At 43.5% G+C, this 18,593-nt stretch overlaps 2 protein-coding genes and 1 long non-coding RNA gene across 4 annotated transcripts; 1 reads left to right on the forward strand and 2 right to left on the reverse strand.

Moving 5' to 3' along the window:
• The first annotated feature begins 54 nt into the window (after positions 1-54).
• Nha1 (Na[+]/H[+] hydrogen antiporter 1) lies at positions 55-11,393 on the forward strand. 2 transcript variants are annotated; one of them, XM_017090461.4, is made up of 6 exons: positions 55-317; positions 7,160-7,480; positions 7,676-7,784; positions 8,841-9,098; positions 9,605-9,777; positions 10,010-11,393. In XM_017090461.4, exons 2-6 carry the CDS (start codon positions 7,172-7,174, stop codon positions 11,288-11,290), a joined length of 2,130 nt encoding a protein of 709 aa, XP_016945950.3. In that variant the 5' UTR covers positions 55-317; positions 7,160-7,171; the 3' UTR covers positions 11,291-11,393. The 2 variants fall into 2 exon arrangements, with proteins under 2 accessions (XP_016945950.3, XP_016945949.3); XM_017090460.4 differs by lacking the exon at positions 55-317 and adding an exon at positions 6,945-7,076.
• On the reverse strand, positions 1,001-2,477 carry LOC139352314 (uncharacterized). The gene is made up of 3 exons (XR_011603642.1): positions 1,510-2,477; positions 1,338-1,420; positions 1,001-1,246 (listed from the first exon to the last, which is right to left on the reverse strand). It is a non-coding gene; the product is annotated as an uncharacterized lncRNA (long non-coding RNA).
• A 268-nt stretch (positions 11,394-11,661) lies between the features above and the next one.
• Positions 11,662-18,352, reverse strand: l(2)k09022 (HEAT repeat containing 1 homolog l(2)k09022). Its single transcript, XM_017089328.4, has 4 exons — positions 17,075-18,352; positions 16,738-17,003; positions 12,956-16,660; positions 11,662-12,893 (listed from the first exon to the last, which is right to left on the reverse strand). The coding sequence occupies exons 1-4, from the start codon at positions 18,241-18,243 to the stop codon at positions 11,746-11,748; spliced, it is 6,288 nt and encodes a 2,095-aa protein (XP_016944817.3). The 5' UTR covers positions 18,244-18,352; the 3' UTR covers positions 11,662-11,745.
• Positions 18,353-18,593: the final 241 nt, after the last annotated feature.

Below are 18,593 nucleotides of genomic sequence, written 5' to 3' on the forward strand. Positions count from 1 at the left end.
AGACCCGTGCGTATGTGTGCCTATAAAACGCTCGCAGGAATTCCCAGCGATTTAGTCGTCTTTTCAACCAGGTTGCGTATCGTCTTCGTCTTCGGTTCAGTTTATAGTTTTCCGCTTCCCTGGAACGCGTTGTGTGAATATGAAAGTAAAAGTTTCCGCATTACGACTTCGGAGTCTTAATTAATTGACAACACCCATTCTTCCCAGAAAGAAGTGAAGTAGAATCCAAGGGGAACAACGAAAAGTGACAAAGTGCCAAAAAGATTGGAGACATCAACGAAAGTTGTCTAATTTCCTGCCCGCCATCTGAATACAAAGTAGGTTCCAACTTGTACCCACCTTCAAGTTCAGTGGCTGTCATAAAGTAAATACTTAAGATATTTTGCTTTTCTGACAGTACGTGCTGTTTTTTTCTGGAGACTCCAATTAAATGCCAGAAAATAAGAAGCACAAGTGCAAATGCAAATTACATTCGCTTATGATTAAAACGCCCGCTTTCGGCTTTGAGCTGTTATTAATTTGGTTCATATATTTCACTTTATTTACGTTTTGCTGCGCATTTGCATATTGGCCGAAATTAATGAAATGTGAATGATTTCTTAATGAACTCGAAACGAATCCATAAGAATATTTTATTGCATGAGGAAAATCAATTTGCAGTGCTACCATTTGTGTCATAATTTAAAATGCTACAATTCGAGTATCTCAAGCGGATTAATCCATTAATGTAAGCAGTGAACCAGTTCCAGAACGTATTAATTTGTTTCAGAATGGAACAAAAGTAATGTGAAATGAGAATGAAACAACTACGCAGTGCGTGGAACGGAACTGGTATTATATTACATTTAATATCATAATCAGAAACTTTCTTCAGACTGGAATGATGAAAGAAATTAATTGTTTTAATGGAACCTTTTAACCTTCCATTAATCAACTGGATCACTTTATAAAGTTATAAAGTTAAGTTATATAACAAAAAAAGTTGTATTGTTTTGTTGGTATTAATACCTTTTAGGACTTAATATACTCATACATTTTCTGTTTCTGTGGACTTAAAAACATTCACATTTGATTCAGATCAAACAGTGCCGCGTGCCAGAAAATCACCTTTATGGTATTATAAAAATACCAACCCTAAAGTTGTATCCATCCAAAACATCTCCAAAATACTCATTATTTAGGTTCACAGTTAGGCTTAGATAAACAGAGGAAGTTTCACCCAGAGACCGGTGATAAGGCGGCCCTACTAAATGTAAGGGAAATACATGCATAATTAAACGAGAAACCCAGAAAGAATCTTATCTTATGCCTCGAAAATTGGGCCAATAAACACTTACCACAATTAGCAGTTGTCAACGCGACTAATGACAAAGGCCAAAGCCAGACAAAACGAGTGGAGAATGGAGTGAAGTGGATCCGACTGGGGATTACAGATATTGATAATGTTTTAATAAACAATTCCCAGCAATTGAGGGAGATAAACAAAAGACGCCGTATATGGGAAACCACCTGAGTTTAAATCCCAAGAGAAGAAAGGGGAAATCGAAAATGAAAACGAAACAGAAACCGTAACCGAAACCGAAACCGATCATATAGAAATAACATTCATGGCTGATTGATATTCGAGTGGAGTGGGTCTGTTAATGAAACACTCGTAAGTGGAGTAATCACACATATTTCGCGATCTGATCGCAATCGTGAAACCAATTTAAAGGCAAGCCGACCCGATCCCGCCTGCGTATTTAGCATTCGGAATCAATCACAATTCACACTTCGCCACACGGTAGTTGGGGTAGTAGGGCAATACAAGCCAATTAACTCATCCGGCGGTACGATAAGGGGTTCCCGAGCACCCATCACCACCCACCTCCCAACTCCCCTTATCAACCCACCAGACGATAGCCATTCGATTTTTATGATCGGTTCACTCAAGTGCTTTGTGGATTTTTATTTTCCTTTTTCCCTCGATTTCATCTTTATGGCTAAATCTTTTTCGGTATAGTGCCCTTTCCTATCGACCGCGCGTTTGTCAGATAAGCCGCTAACATATTATATTATACGGATTTTCTACATGCTGCGATCAATGATTGAAAAGTCTTTTATATTGCAATAAATTAATGCAAATATACAACCTGAGATAACTTTGTGAATGCTTGGCCCCGAATGGCTCCAACGAGTTCGGCTGTAATAAAAAATTTCAGCCGATGCCATCTACCACTTGATAACTTCAATCGACCTCTATTTAAAGAATTCTCCTTAAATTTCTTCGAGGAATATCATAATTGATCAGTAGTTCCGCGAAAATGGAGCTGAGAATTGGAGAACGTCTTCATTGACGTCAGTCTGAAGTTACACAGTCAGGAACCAATTCGTGGTAATAAACTCGGTTTTATTGATACCCAATTAAGAGGGCTTTGAACTGCGATCATTGGTTTCATCAGGAAAAATACACGATATCGTAGGGTTTTAAAAATATTCCAAGAAGTTTTTTCGAACCATTATAAAAACTTTACCATCCGATGGTCATGATAACTGGTGATAAGATCATTGAAAAATAATAATGTAAATTTTGTATGTAAGTGTATCCTAAATTAACTGATAAAACGAAGTAACTGGAAAAAAAGGAATTTTAATTTTTGGAGAAGATTTAAAAAAATCAGATTTAAAACCAGATTTATTACACATTTTATTATATGGGTATATTATTTAATTATTATATGATATGTCGCTTTACGATTATTGCGTATAAGCAGACTATAAACAAAAAATATCAAACTATTTGATTTATTTAATTATTATATGATAAGTCGCTTTACGATTATTGTATATAAGCAGACTATAAATAAAAAAAATATCAAATTATTTGATTTACAAGCATTCATTCATAGAACAATCGTCATAGATATAGTTAATTAACAATGCCCTATAACTGGCTAATCGTAGCCGGAAAAAGCCCAAGGGAGATTAGCCAAGTGTCCAATATCATCATATCTGCCAGTCGGCCACATGCGACTCTGGGTGATAGCAATCCCTAGAAATAACCCGCTAACTTTTCCCTCCATTTGAATTCGTGGTGATTCAAGTGAATTGTTCTCAAAATTTACACGCTCCCTGCACTCAAGTGCTTAGGGGATTAATTGTGTAAGAATGCGAAACTTATTATCTCGCTTGATTATCTATTATTGAGCAGTTTCCTAGCAATCGATTAGATTAGTACTTTAGCACAATAGCAATGGAAGAACAACAATATTGCCAATTACAAAAGCAAAATCGAGGAAAAGGAATGCGTTTGCTGTCTGGCCGGGTTTGAAAGTGAACAACGTCACCGATGGCTGATACTAAGCCAACTGCGGACTTCTCCAACCATACCAAAAAGAAACCTACCAACGCAATTTCAAAATCGGTGAAAAATGTAAATGCTTTTGGCCCTCATTTGGCCGTAACCATTGTGCAATCGGGCTTGAAATGTTGGAAAGGAAAACCTTTTGGGTCGAAAACGGCTTGGCTGTGCTCGTGCTTAGTAATCCGGGCTCCCCAGCTCTCGAGCTATCCAACTGGCCGACAACCGCTTCGGCCAACTGACCCAAGCTAACTAACTACTTCGAATTTGCTTATGCCTTGGCCAATTCGATCTGGCAAACATGTCACGTAGAATCATTCCACGCTGTTGTTCATTCGTTGGCAATGCAAAATGTTTTTTTTGGTGTGGGTGCAAAGTGGGTTGGAGTAATGATGGAAGGGGGCAACCTCCGGCAAGGTCAAAAAGCGGCAAAACCGATGAAAGCAAAGCTGAATGCAAAAATTATTCACAAAGATTTAGGGAAAAATACAAGAAACCCCAAACAACAATTAGCTGTAATTATTTAGTCAAAGGGCTTTCGTAAGGGTAACAATTAAATTCATAAACTTAATAAAATTAATAGTTATAGGTAAATCTGTTAGAAATATTATTATCCAATTCTGAAGAAACAAATAAAAAATGAATAAAAAAAATTATTATTTTGGAATAATAAACTAAAAATATGAAGGAACATCTTTTATACCATATTAGTATTTTTATATATTTTAATCAATATCACGTCTGTTTTATATAACTAGTTTATATAACCCTTCCCAAAGCCATTTACTGCCTTTTAGCAAATTGTTATCCTCAGATAGAACTTGGACTCCCAATTATATTTTTTTAAAAATCATACCCAGAACCTCTATTTATCGATACTCTACACAGAGAAACTTCTCATGTTCTTATCTGAGTTGAAAATGTTCTTAAAAATAGAACAATATTTTTAAGTAAACCATTTTTTTTTTTTTTGCTCGAATCAAGTTGAATTGGTATTAATGTACGTTGTATATCTCAGCAAATAAACTATTAGTTCAGTCCGGAGTGTATAGTTAAAAGTTGTTAAATAAACTCAATTTGACTTTTCTTTTCTCACCATTTTGTTCTAATATTGAGAACATTGATACCAAAATGAACTTACACGGTTTTTAAGAACGAATGTTCTTAATTCAAGAACAATGTTCTTGGATATTTCTCTCTGTATAAATATACTTCTTGTATTAAGACGGTGAGAATGTATAATCAACACAATTTTTGAGTCAAGCCACAAATATATATGCCTATTAAAATATTGTAAAAAGCAACTAAAACCCTAATCCAAAAATAAATTGCCTCTCAGAGGATTCCCCCGAGTTATTCACCCTACAGATGACCTGTAGATGGTTTAGCCTATTGGTGCACACTTACGATTATATAGCCAGATATATTTGCTTATAAGGCTTAAAACCCCAACAGATGACACACGAATGCTAATTAAGCCGCTTTGTTCGCCATTTGTTCGCCTGATAGCACGTGACGATAATATGCCGATGATGATGAGATGATGATGATGATGTGTCGAAAAGTTTGTCAACTCGGGTCTGATACCAGACACGCGTCAATTAGAGCTCCAAGCCCCTCAAAAAGAAAAAAAATGTCAAAAATCCGAGACACTTGAGTTTTCAGGCAACGCTCCAGATTAAGATGGTCATCATATCCGAAATGCCTGCGGCACTCGCGCTCTTTAGGTGACTGTCCAAGCATAAATATTGTCTAAAACAATTTTATCACAGCAAATTACTCATATCAATAGCAGACTTTTTGTTGAATCGGCGCTAATTAGAGGTGAAAATTGAAAACATTGAGCGTGTCTGGGCAATTATGCAGTTGTGATTGCAAATAGACTTTTTCCTACCCCAACCTTCCTGATATCATCTACTGTCTTCCCCTTTTCTCCCCATTTAAGTCTATATTTAGTGCTCTAATCAGAGCGTGAATAAAGTCCACAATGTTGCACATTGTTTAATGACAAAGTAATTGTAATGAATAAGATCAGCGAACTTAAGTAGGGCATTATTATATGGTAAAGATATCATGGTTTCTTCACCCCTTCCAAGGTTTTTCTCGTCTCAATCTCCTTTGGTTCCTGAAATCAATTTGTTCGCATCTCAGACCAACTTGTCACCTGCTATTTGTGTGAACCATAAATTAGCAAATTGAATAACGCAACTTTCGAACAACTTTAGGGGCGGGAAAATAAAAAAAAAAACGTCAATTTTAAATCAACATTTTGCCAGGCAACCAACATGCCTGTGGCTTTGTTTGATTTCAGCTAACGAACCGCATGACTTGATGTCACATTTTGTTCTCCTCGCCGCAGAAGCGAAAAAATAGCAAAAACAACAGAAAGCCCCGAAAAACAAATAATCACCGAATGTATAAAATAATCAATTCAGCCTCATTATTTCGAGACGTCGCGACGCGACTAAAAAAAAGTGGGAAAAAGAGGCAAACAATTAAACCCAGCTCACGTGAATTTATTTAGATAAAACGCGTCATAATTGAACGTAAAACAAATGGCTAAAACCTTCTTGGTCATCAAAGCGGGAACCGACCAGGTTTTTACATATTCATGGGAAGAGATATGAGTACATATCCGTATCATGTGTCTCTTTTGGGCCGGGTGATATAATTAAAGCTAATTGCTGTTAATTTTTATTGAGGTTTTTAGAAGTTTTTACAATATTTATTTAATATTTACGTTAGTCTTTAAGATTTTCACAAGTTCACGAAGGCACTGCGAGAAATAAAACATTTTGCGTAACACTAATTTATTTTATTATTTAATATGCTTGGTATGCATTGTGGGATCTATTAATACCTGTACCTTAAAGAGTTGGAAGGTTCTATAGACTTAGTGAATACCCTTTCTGTTGTTATCTTAATAAATAGTTTAACAGGCTCGATAGATATAATGTTTTAAGTTCAGGTATATAACATATATATATATACCTCGAATAACTTATAAATTAACAAATTTGTAGGTCTCAAAAAGCAATTAAAATTATGGTTTACCTTTATAATAGACGCAAATTAAAAGTTTATATGTTAAAATTTGGATACTAAAAGCATTAATCTTTATTTTGTACCACATAAAATTAAAATATTAAATAAATATATTGTTACAATGGTTAATAAATAATTTAATATAATGTTTAAAGTTCAAATTTATAATATTCATAAATATATACGTTGAAGAACTTATAAATTAACAATTTTTTAGGTCTCAAAAAGCAATTCAAATTACGGTTGACCTTTCTCATTGACACAAATGAAAAGTTTATATGTTAAAATTTGTGATACTAAAAGCACTAATCATTATTTTGTACCACATAAAATTAAAATATTTAATAAATATATTATTATAATGCTTAATAAATAAATAAATTTGGCGAAAACCGTTTTTTTTGTGTCTCCATTACCCTTTGAATAACTATACATACCTTCCTTGACTGTGATGAATAGCTGTTTGGCTTTTTAATTAGCGCCTCGCCATTTCCCTCAGTGTACTCAGCAGGTGTCCGTGTGTGAGGGCTTTATAGAGTGTGTGTGTGTGTGTGTCCACCTGCAGCTGGCGGAGTGCCACCGAGTGGTAATGAATTTATTTCATTGCTAAACGTCGAACGAGATAGTTGTAAAAACTCGCGTATCGCTTATTAATAATTTTATACGTTTTATACGGCGTCAGATGTTTAGTGTAAGCTTTGAAAAGCCATTAATCTAACCATAAAACCATCGATCGAGTAACGATAACTGATCATAAACGTTTCGTTTCGCCAGAGCCACAAGACGATGACGGCCACGGGAGAACCAGGAGCTCGCGAGGATCCCTATCCCCCCGTCGGCGGTGTTCCGGCGACCATAACCACGCCGACGACCATCATAGCTCCAACCCCAATCCAAGTGCCCAGCGATGTGCCCATGCCCAATTCGAATGGCAGCGGCAATGGCAATCACAAGAGCACCATTGTCATCGAGAGCCAACCCAAACGGCGGGTCAGCATTATCTCCGATCCGCCAGCGATCGGTGGGACTGGAGGTCTCGGTGCTGGATACGATAATCCCGCCTATGAGCAAAACCCGAGGCGTAAAATTTCACAGGTGAGTGGGGAGTTCATTAGACGTCGGCGATTGCGATCGATTCGGTTGATGGGCGCATCGTAAAAACGGATTTTCCTGTGTTTTGGCCATATAATCTCCTAATGAAAATATTTATGGCACACGCTTCGAACTTGGGGCTTACGATAAGGGTTCGTCATTCAGTTGGAATAACCTCGATTCGTATTCCCATCGCAGACTTCCACACACTCACACACGGATATTGGACCGGCGCGAAGGAAGAGCATTCTGAAGGATACAGTGCCCCATGACAACGAAAGTGATCGAGCCTCGACTCATAGCTATGGTAAGTGGTTAAGTCCCTGATCCAAACATGATATCATATAGACCCACAGTTTATAAGCTTAAACTTAAATATTATTTTGACATAGCAAAAATATTATTTTTTAATGCTTGTAGAGGTGTTTTTTGAGATACATGTCTTAACAAATTCCTATAAAGTCTACGGCGTACATTGTCTGCAGATAACTTTTCAAGCGTGCAGTGGTATTTTTCCGAGCCGACACGTTTTGAAAATTCTATCTTAGACGCCTGAATGAACTGAATAATTATTTTAAAGACGTGCAAAAATGAGTATATACTATTTATAAATATATGTGCCGTACTAAAATTAATTTTAAATTGACCTCAAGCTGGTACAAGCTCTTACCAAATGTTTAATTTTATTTAGAGATACATGCATTGTTAAAAAATAAACAAAATTAAAACATTCTACCAAAAAAAAGATCTAGAACATGTGCCCTCATATAAGTCATTTCAAATTAATATACCTAAATTGGTCATAAAACACAATATAATCATATTTGTAGAAGTTAATAGGTCGTGTATCTAAAGTTGTTACCTTTAAATAGCATGTTATACTATTTAAATTGGGTAAATATTATGTTCATTGGTCACTCACACAGATGTCAGCACATTTGGAGTTTATTTAATGTGTATCTCCTAAATATGATAGGAAGTTTCCTATTAAGCCGGCCCCTCATTGTCACGGTCTCGTTGAGATTGCGTCTTGAATTAGCCAGTTGAAAAATGCAAATATCTCAAGTTCAAGCGACTGTTTGATCGGGGGCTGTGGTTCTGCGTCTATTTCATTTTTCAGTTAACATTATTAATTAGCGAGCCGGGGGAAGTGGGCTCTACCAATTCCCAATATTGTAGCGTAGGTCTAGCCTTTGACGTATTCCCATTCGGTATGATAGTTATCACCTAATTAGAGATCCATAATGGCTGACGAGATAATTTTCCTGAGGTCTAGTGAACTGAGAGCTAGGTGCTTCCGTACCCGACGGAATAGTTTTGATAACACATTCATTAATGGTTCCGATACTTTCTTGTTTCACAGAAAACTATCGACAGAATGCGCTGGACGTGCTCAACGCGAAGTACAATGGCCACCAGATGGGACACACCTCCGGTGGTGACAGCAGCAATGGCGGTGCAAACTATGTGGAGGAGTCCTGGATGTACACATTCTGTCTCAAGTGCCGCGGCGAGGAGCCATCTGCGTCCTGGGAGCCCCCCTTCTGGCAGAAGATCTTCCCCTACCCACTGTGTCCCACTTTCAGGACGGTATCTCGTCTAATTTCCATTATCCTGATTGGTAAGTAAACTGTTGAAATGCTTTTTGAAAGAGCAGGGTACTAGTGGCTAGCGCAAATATCACTAGGTTAGTGTTTACTCAGGGATAAAAGTGGGTTTTTCTGGTGGCAATCGGCTATCATAAATTTAATGTGGTTTTTAAGTTTGTGACGGTGCTTAAGTTTTATCAAGTTTTTAATGTATTATAGAGCTTCAGATGTTTTATTGACGAGAGCGTGTATGGAAAATTCAAAAAATGCTCACGGAGAAGTAAAGTGATCGATTTTAATTAAGCAATCAAATTTAATTTTATGATCAAATATGTCAAATATTTTAAATCGACCAATCCTTAATTTATATATATCTGTACAGTTGTCAAGTTTTTTCTAAACCATTGCATTACCATTCATACAAATTACTAATCCTAACCTTATAAGGTTTGACGGATATTTAAATATCATTATATTGTGGAATTATTTAAATAAAAAATAAAGATTTTTAACTTTATAACTATTTCCTCAATTACAGGTGTCCTTATCTGGGTCACGGCCTTTGTGATCATCGGTGACTCGGCTGCCCCTGGAGGACAGCTGTTCGGCCTGGTCGTCCTCACTGTTGCCGCAAATTTCGGTGGCTACCTGATATCGCTGACTACCTTGCCACGTCTAATTGGCATGCTCATGGTGGGCATTCTCTTCCAGGTGAGCAATAAATATATTAATGATAAGTGATAGTTGAATAAAAGGACCTACTTTTAAATATCTAAATAATTATAAGTTCAGATCTTTTGAAAAGAAACACAGTTGTTAAGATACAAATTAATAGGGATTCCAAAAAGTACATGCAAGCATTCTTAAAAAATGGATATTTGTATTCCTGACTACCTATGCCATCAAAACTGAAAATGTTTTTTACCAATTCTCTAATTCTCAGAACGTGGGCTGGGCGAATATCGATGGGGACTTCTCTAAGGTTACGGCCCACCTGCGTAAATTTGCTCTCACAATTATCCTGACTCGAGCTGGTCTCGAAATGGAGCCGGAGGCCTTCAAGAAGGTGTACAAGACGATCCTAAAGCTGGGCATCATACCGTGGTGCGTGGAGGCGGTGGTGATGGCCGTGATGTCTCACTTCCTGCTGGATCTGCCCTGGATCTGGTCCTTCCTGCTGGGTTCCATCATTGCTGCAGTGTCGCCGGCTGTGGTGGTGCCCTGTCTATTCCGGCTGCGAACCAAGGGTTACGGCGTGGCCAAGGGTATTCCAACCTTGGTGGTGGCCGTGGCCGGAGTGGATGACGCCCTGTCGGTGGCCATTTTCGGCATTATCAGCACGGTAATGTTCTCCGACAAGGGTCTGGCCTATCAGATCGCACAGGCTCCCGTTTGCATCCTGGGCGGCCTGGGCTTTGGCGTCGTCTGGGGATCGTTGGCCCGCATCTTCCCGGAGAAGGGTGACGCCTACGTGGTGCCGCTGCGGACTCTACTCCTCTTCACCGGCGGCCTAATGGCCATCTACGGCAGCGAGGAGCTGGGCTTCGAGGGAGCCGGGCCCCTGGCCGTCGTCTTCTCCGCGTTCGTTTCGAACCTATTCTGGTGCAAGGACGGCTGGGATGTAGAGGACAATCCGGTGGCCACTGCCTTCGAGATCTTCTGGATGATCTTTGAGCCGATTCTATTTGGTCTGACCGGTGCCACCATTAAGATTCGCGAGCTGGACTCGCATACGGTGTCCGTTGGAGCAGCCTGCATCTTCACGGGCGCCATCCTGCGCATTTTCACCACGGCGGGCATTGCTTTCGGCGATCGCCTCAACACCAAGGAGAAATTCTTTGTGGGATTGTCGTGGATGGCCAAGGCCACGGTGCAGGCTGCCCTTGGACCAGTGGCCCTGAAGCATCTCGGTGATGACGCCACGGACGAGGAGCGCAATTGGGCGAACATTGTGCAGACCATCTGCGTGTTCAGCATCGTGCTTACAGCTCCACTCGGAGCAATCCTGATCTCGGTGACGGGCACCAAGCTGCTGACCAAGACCAAGCAGCCGCAGGATCTCAGCGGCTGGCGACGCAGCCACCGTCCCTCCATCCGCGACATCAGCATCATCGACGAGGAGGAGGAGCGCGAGGATCCAGAGATCCCCGAGGACAAGGAGACGCACGACAACACGCTTAACAACGCCCACATCCCCACCATTTCCTACACCTACAACACATAGTCCCGCCTTGTTGTGCCAAGAATAATGTTGATTGTTTTCTTATTGTACACTAGTTTAAGCGGACACTGCATTCCGAAATAAATGATTAAGTTAATGAATATAATTGTGGGTCAAGAATATCATTTATATTAGTCTACTATGGGTTTTAGAATGTTTGCTTAGTTGAATTTTAGGAATTTTTTTTTAAATTTAAAAACAGATGTTTGTTTAAAAGAAAGCTCTGTTACCCTGGTTATAACAGAATCTGTGAATACCTTTTCATAGTTATGAACTTTTAAAACTTGGTCGTTATGTTGTATGAAAATAATTCCAACTTGACACTAAAAAATATAAATAGAGCAAACTTAATAGTTTTAAAAACCGATGGTAACTACAAGAAAGAACATTTTTATTTGACCATATAAGAATATATTGTAAGCATTTCACAGTTGCAGAAAACACTCGCTTCTGCATAATTACAAATACTTTTGCACCGGCTCGCCGAGAATGGTCTCCAGCTCTTGCACCGCGCTTCGCGTGTTCTTCTCCACGCGCTGGTGCTCATCCTCCAGCAGTTCGGCGATGAAAGGAACCGTCTCCGGCAGAAGTGGGGCGTAACTTTCGCCCAGCATGCGGGCGATCGCAACGCAGCTGTTGAAGGCCAGAATTCTCACTTCGGGCGTTGCTGTGCGGGTCTTCAGGAGTACTTGGCTATTGAGCTGCTTCCACATCACATCGTTGGTGGCCACCGCCAGCTGGGCGATGCTATTGCTAAGAACTTTCTGCAGTGCATCATTACCCAGCACCAGATCGTTCTCCAGTTGATCAACCAACGGCGGCATCAGAGCGTTGAAGCGATGCTCGTTGATAAAGTCCTCGCTACAGTACAAGAAAACGTGATGCAGAGTATTCAGTATTGCCGTCAACAACTCTACATCATCTTCCAGGTCTCCGGCTTCGAATTCCGGGCGGATTGAATTGAGCTCCGTCAGCAGCCGCGAGGAATCTTCCACAAATTCGCTGGCAAACAGCACAAACAGTGACTTTAGAGCCTCGGCGATCCGGTTGGTTAGCAGGAAGTATGTAAGACGCGTTTCCCGAGAGCTGCTCTCCAGTGCCCACTTGTGCACACGGGAGTACATGGGTCGGAAGCTCGTCTCGGACAGCTTTAGGATCCATGTCACAAAAGTCTCGGCAATGGCCGCCTCTACATCCGACACCAGCTGCTTTTGCAATTTGCGTCCACGCACGTGCAGCCGGAAATCAAGCGCTTGCAGGAACAACTCGCTAAGAGGATCCTGAACGGGCTGCAATTGAGCCGCTGTATTGCCGCGGATGCTCTTCAGCAGGAGCTGCTGCATCAGTTGTCCCAACTCGTCATAAGCTTGCTGCTCTAACAGGCTGGAGAAGGTCTTGGCGCAACTGGGAACCAGGATGCGCACTTCCACACTCTGGGCGATCTCAGAAAAGACTTCTCCAAGTCGCTGTTTTAGCGCCTCGGTGCGTTTATCCTGCAGCAGCAGGGGATTGTCCAGTTGCACCGAGAGGCGCGCCAAGCCACTAATGATGTCCACCAAATAGGGTCCCAGGAAAAGCGGCAAAGCCTTAAAGAGATTGTGGAGAGCTGAAAAAAATGGGTGAAAATGTTAATAAATATATATTTCCAAATGGATTGTCTAGCTTTACCTGAGACCAGGGTGGAGCAGACGTAGTCCGGTCCCTGTTTGAGCGTGGTCATCTGGTGAACTTGTTCTTTTAGTAACTCGGTAAGCTGCGGCGCAAACTTGGGCAACTGGGCTAGGGCGTGGGCCTTGAGACTTGCACATATCTCAACGAGGGTCAGCACTACATTGCCCACCACTGCCTTTGGTACGTTCGCCCGTCGTTTGGTGATCTTGGTCAGGGTGACCAGTAGGGAGCGGCACTCTTCGATAAATTCGAGTCCGTGGCGGTAGGCCAAAAGCTGTAGGGCATGCAGCGCAGTCTGTTGAAGCTTAGCCTGCTGAGCGCTGCTAGAGCCGCCCTGCAGGATCCTGTCGATGATGTCCTGCAATGGGGCAAAAAGCACCCCAAAGTGTTTGGCGGCAGTTTCCAGGAAGTAGTCGCTCGTGGGGTTCAGTTTGGTTACCAACAAGTCCAATACCTTGATGCGCACATACAAATGATCGTGCTGCAGTAGCTCGGTGATCACGCTGAGGAAGTGCTCCGGTGCCAGTAGCGCGATAGCGTTGTCCAAAACGTCATGGGCATGGTTTCCCAGCACCCGCCAGAACTTCTCCAGAGCAGGCGATTCGCTAGCAGCTTCCACCGCTCCATTAACCACGCCAACATAAGCAAGCGCCTTGAGGATGAAGTCCTGATAGAGGGGCAGCAGTTCACGGGGATCGGTCACTTTCATCTTCGCCTGCCAATTGTTGCAGCTGCTGATTCCAGACAGGAAGTCAATTATAAGGTACTTATAGTGGCGAAGCTGCTTAAACGTTCGGGTGCGCACGTCAAAGAGCTCATGTTCCGGTGATGAAGAGGAAGAACCTTTGCCCACCGATAGTTCGTTCTTGTGGCCCGGCAACTTGGACAAGTAATCTAACAGATTGATGCACGTTTGCAAAGCGACCGTAGGGTCTTGGAACATAAGCGTTACTTCACGTGCAAAGTCCAGTCGCGATTTGTCCGTGGATGCCTTTTGGTCCAGAAGCACTTGCTTCTCAAACACAATGCACAGGAACTGCCAGAGATGCTCCTTGGGTTCAAGGACGCGGTACAGAGTAGCATAAAGAGGCAGTCTCCGATGGACCGGCACGTCTACGCAAATATCTGCAAACACTTTGAGCACAGGTATAACCAGCTCTTTATGTCCAGTATTTAGCAGCAGGATGGGTATAATTGACTCGACCACATTGTGAATTATGTGCAGGCTAAAGGCATCGTCGTGTCTCGCCACCGTGGATCCCACGAACGTAAAGATCTCGACGATCTTGAGCAGCACCTGTTGCGGATACATGGCGGCACAGTGGGTCAGGAAGAGCAGGGCGTGCTGCTGAGTCTGCGGATTGCGTGTATTCCTCAGAGCCAGTACTACCAACTCGATGCGGAAGGCAGATTCGGACAGGGCCTTAACAATCTCCACTCCGGCCAACTTGGCCGTTTGGCAGCAGTGCAGCAAGCTGGAGAGGAACAGCTGCTTTGGATATTCGACGGCACTCTGCTCGTCCAGATTAACACAGGTCTCAAGGAGATCGAAAAGTGGAGGAATCAAAAGCTCCGCACCAACCAATTGCTTCTTGTGTTCCAGAAGCTCCAGAAGAGTTATTCCGTGCTTCCAGGCCGGGTTGGTGAGATCCAGTTTGGTGGCAACTACTGTACCTCGCTTTAAGGGACCCTTTGGACGTTCTTGCTGCACCTTGGCCATCTCCACCAGCATCGGCACGAGTGGCTGGCAATCCAAACGGCAGCGTTTCAGCAACCGATGACTGTCCAGGAAAATGCTATCGTTGTCCGATTTGGTGGCTGCTTCCACAATCAGTTTGATGAAAGCCAACTTAAACTTCGGCTGCATTTGCTCAAAGGTCTCCGGCGTAAGGCTATTCAACAAGACACAGGGAAGAGGTTGAAGCTTATGATCCAGTTGAACGTAGGTATCCTGTTGGGCGAAACTCTCCTCGAACAGCTTCCAAGCCAGATCCTTACGAAGTAAGACATTTAGAGCTACACTTCCCTCGAATTTCTCCATCACCAACTTGTAGATTTCGTTATGAGGCCATGGAAGCTGTTTTATATGCTGGTTGCCATCGCCCGCAGTGATCTTCTTCAGGGATTCGAATCCCAGCGGAATTAATTCGGATAGGAAATGCTCATCGTTGACGTGCTTGAGGGCCGCAAGCAGAGCTGCAGTACAAATGGGCGGCTGCTCGGGGTCGCAGGCCAATGCTAAAACAGCTCTCCGAAGTTTCGACAGGACCAGCTTTTCCTTGGCAGTGGCCTTCTCAGGTTCCAGAATGGTGTAAAGAATCAGGGCATACTGTTCGTGGTCCATACTCAGCTCGCTCTTGCGCTGCAGCAACGATCGCACAAATTGCTCGACATGGGACACAAGTTTGCGATTGCTGAACAACTGCAATGCGTTGATGGCCTGCACTCGCAGAGTTTGTAGAGGCGATCCGCAAGCGTTGGCCACCCGTAACACATGAACCAGGCTGCATTCTACTTGGGATTTCGGGTTGGACAGAACAGCCTCAAATAGCAGGAAACCATGCAAGCGGAATACAGCATAGTCCGAGTCCCGAGGCCACAACTCCGGTAGTCGCTCAAAGACGTAGAAGTTGGACAGCAGATCCAGCTTATCTTGAGCTTTGGGCAGAATCAGTTGGAAACTTTGCTGCAGAGCTCGAGTCCACTCCTGACGCTCTGGCTGATCAGCTCGTTCCGAAAAGACTTGGGCGCACATTATCTCCAACAGCCGCAGACAGAGGCGAAGTTCATCCGTTAACTGATTCCAAGGCGTTGAAGCCAGAGTTGTCCATTTGGTGTTCTTAACCAATGTCAAAAGGAAGTCCACATACAGTTGGAGGGGTGCAAAATTCTGAGTGTTGCGATTTCCGTTAACTACACGGAACTGGATGCGTCGACTATATAGCTCAACTTTCTGTAGCATGTGAAGGCTTTCCTGTGGTTGGAGGTTCCTCTTTGCGTATGCAGTCAGCAGCAGCAGGAGATGAGTAAGCTGGGAGGGTTCCTGTATGTAGGCTTCTCCTCCATGATCCTCTACACTTTGAAGCAGCGCGCGCTCTTGACTGATCAACTCCTCACTGCTGCTTGCTATTACATCCAAGAAGTGCTGACGGTGCTCGTGGGGTTTAAAATCGCTGAATTTGGCGCTCACCTTAAGGTCTGCCAGAAACGGAACTTTACTGGCGAAATCACTGCCGAGCAAAGTCAGCAGAGCCTGATGCTCGTGCTCCGCCAGCGATTCTCCGGGAAATAGCAGAGGCATCAGCGCCAATAACACCAGATTTTTGTCGTAGAAGCCGCTTACAGTGGCTGAGGTCAAGTGACGAACAGCCAGTGGAACCACAGGCTGCCACTCCTGCTCCTTTTCGGAATGAGCGCGGTGTAACAGACGGCACAAGGTTTGGGCCAGGGGAAGAGGGCCCAACATGTCGCTCAGCTCTTCCGTGGTCAGTGAGAGCACAGCAGACACTACAGCGCCACTGTCATCGTTGATCCTATCGGGCAAACATTCTTGCAGAAGCTTTACACTTCGCTCCCGTTTCTTAGTTATCTTGAGGTTCTGAAGTAGTTGCTCCACAGCACCCAGTCGCCAGTCAGCGCTGTAGTGGTAGAGCTTCTCATACGCATGTTTCGCCTTTTCATCCGAGGTATTGAGTCGGAAACCTAATGATAAAAACAATTAAATAATAATGTTCATCAGAATATGACATTTGGAATTATAGTTATCCCTTTGTACTTACCCAAGGCCAACTTTAAGGCCTTCTTACGATTGTTTGTGCTGGATTTGGCTCTCAGGGCCTCTTTGACACTAAGGTCAAAAGCTTCAGGATAACGTCTCTCCATCTTTTCCAGGTAAGCGTTATACCAGGTCTGAAAGCTGGTCTTTTCCGTCTCAGGCTCATCATCCGAATCAATGACGATGGTATCGTCATCTTCTTGTGTGGTGGTGTCCATGGGCTCTGGTAACTTACTCTCCGTCGTCTCCACAAAAGTATCCAGAAAGCAACTGGGAAGTGTAGGTTATATAAGTAAGTTAAATCGGCTTTCAGGAAATCGTTAAGCATTTAAAGTACTCACTTGATCAGTTGCTGGGCAATCGGTGTTGCCATTGGCACTTCCGAGAGCAGGTTGTCCAGGAACAGTTTGCACGAGTTGGAGGCGTGGTCCTGCTCCCGAACGGCGGTCACGGCTGCCGTCACGAGTGGCATGCAGATGGACTGAATGGCGATGTTGCCTTTCGCCAACGAGGCCAGAGCCGGGATGAGCCACTTCTGGCCCACAAGATTCAGGACGGTCTCTCGCTTAAAGTCCGGCACAGCAGCCTGCTGTTTGCCATAGATGCACACCAGCAGGAGCAGCGACTCGCTGTGCAGCCTCTCGAACGGGCAGTTGGCTACGCGCTCCACCAGGGCATTGCACACCTTGCTCTTCAGCTTGGTGCGGGAAACCAGCTGGGCGACGATCACATAGGCGGCGGCCATAAAATCGATGTTATCAGACACCAGACCGCGGAGCAGGGACTCCAGAATAGTGGTGATGTGCCAATCCTGCAGGGGTTTCGCAGTTTGCAGGGCACCCACAACGACGGTGGCATAGAAGTTAATCTGGGCCTGCAGTTGGTGGGCCCGAGGACCCAGTTCCTTGACTGCCTTCTGGGTGCTCTGGCAGACGAAGCCCAGGAAGGCGGGATTGTTGGCGGCCCTGTTGATGATGGTCGTCTTGGCCAGCGAGACGCCAGGACGCTGCAACGGGCGCAGCCAGTACCAGTCGGCGTCCGAGGACCGCAGTCGCATTGTCTGCAGGATCATGATGAAGATCTTGGTCTCGTGGTAGGGCATGATCAAGGCCATCACCTCGCGGCGGTTGTATTCGTGCACCTGGAATCGTCGCAGCAGCCACTCAAAGGCCAAATGGGCGGGACGCAGCAGGAGGTAGGGCGACAACAGGCGCAGGAACTTGCCGATGGCCGCGTCCAGCATATTGTTGACCTCCGGCAGCTCCACGGATCGCTCCAGCGTCAATGTGGCCTCATCAAAGAGCGTCAGCTGGAACTCCTTGAAGTCCGGATTGAAATCGGTCAGCTCCTGCAGTCCCGTTATTCCGATATTGTAGATGGAACGCCTGTCCATCTTGGCCGCCTCCTTGGGATCGAAGAGCACGGAGGCGCGACTCCGGGCATCCGCCAAAGTGACGGTCGACTGCGGCGCCGCCAATTTCTGCAGCTGTTGGGCTAACGCGGTACTCATCTTGGATTGCCTTTCTGTTTCTTCTTTTCAATTAAATCCAAAGTTAAATCAAAAATAATAAAACGTGCGGGGACCGCACTCCACACGTGTTTACGTCGTATCTATCGAATGGTCGAATATTTGGGTTTTGTGTGTTATCGAGGCTATCGTTTCGTTAGCAAGTGACCAAACCTCCTTTTAGCGGAGTCACATAAACCTCTGGCAGCCAAAGATCGTTGGAATTTATCTTGATATACATATTTATAAATTCCAACCGAACTTGGCGGAAAGTTGTTTTTGTAAAACCCCCAATTGGTTTATTTTAAAACAATATTTTCAATTTGTTTTGTGTAGGTTTATTAAACTGAATC

The sequence above is a fragment of the Drosophila suzukii genome, chromosome 2L (assembly GCF_043229965.1).
Source record: "Drosophila suzukii chromosome 2L, CBGP_Dsuzu_IsoJpt1.0, whole genome shotgun sequence".
NCBI lineage: Eukaryota > Metazoa > Arthropoda > Insecta > Diptera > Drosophilidae > Drosophila > Drosophila suzukii.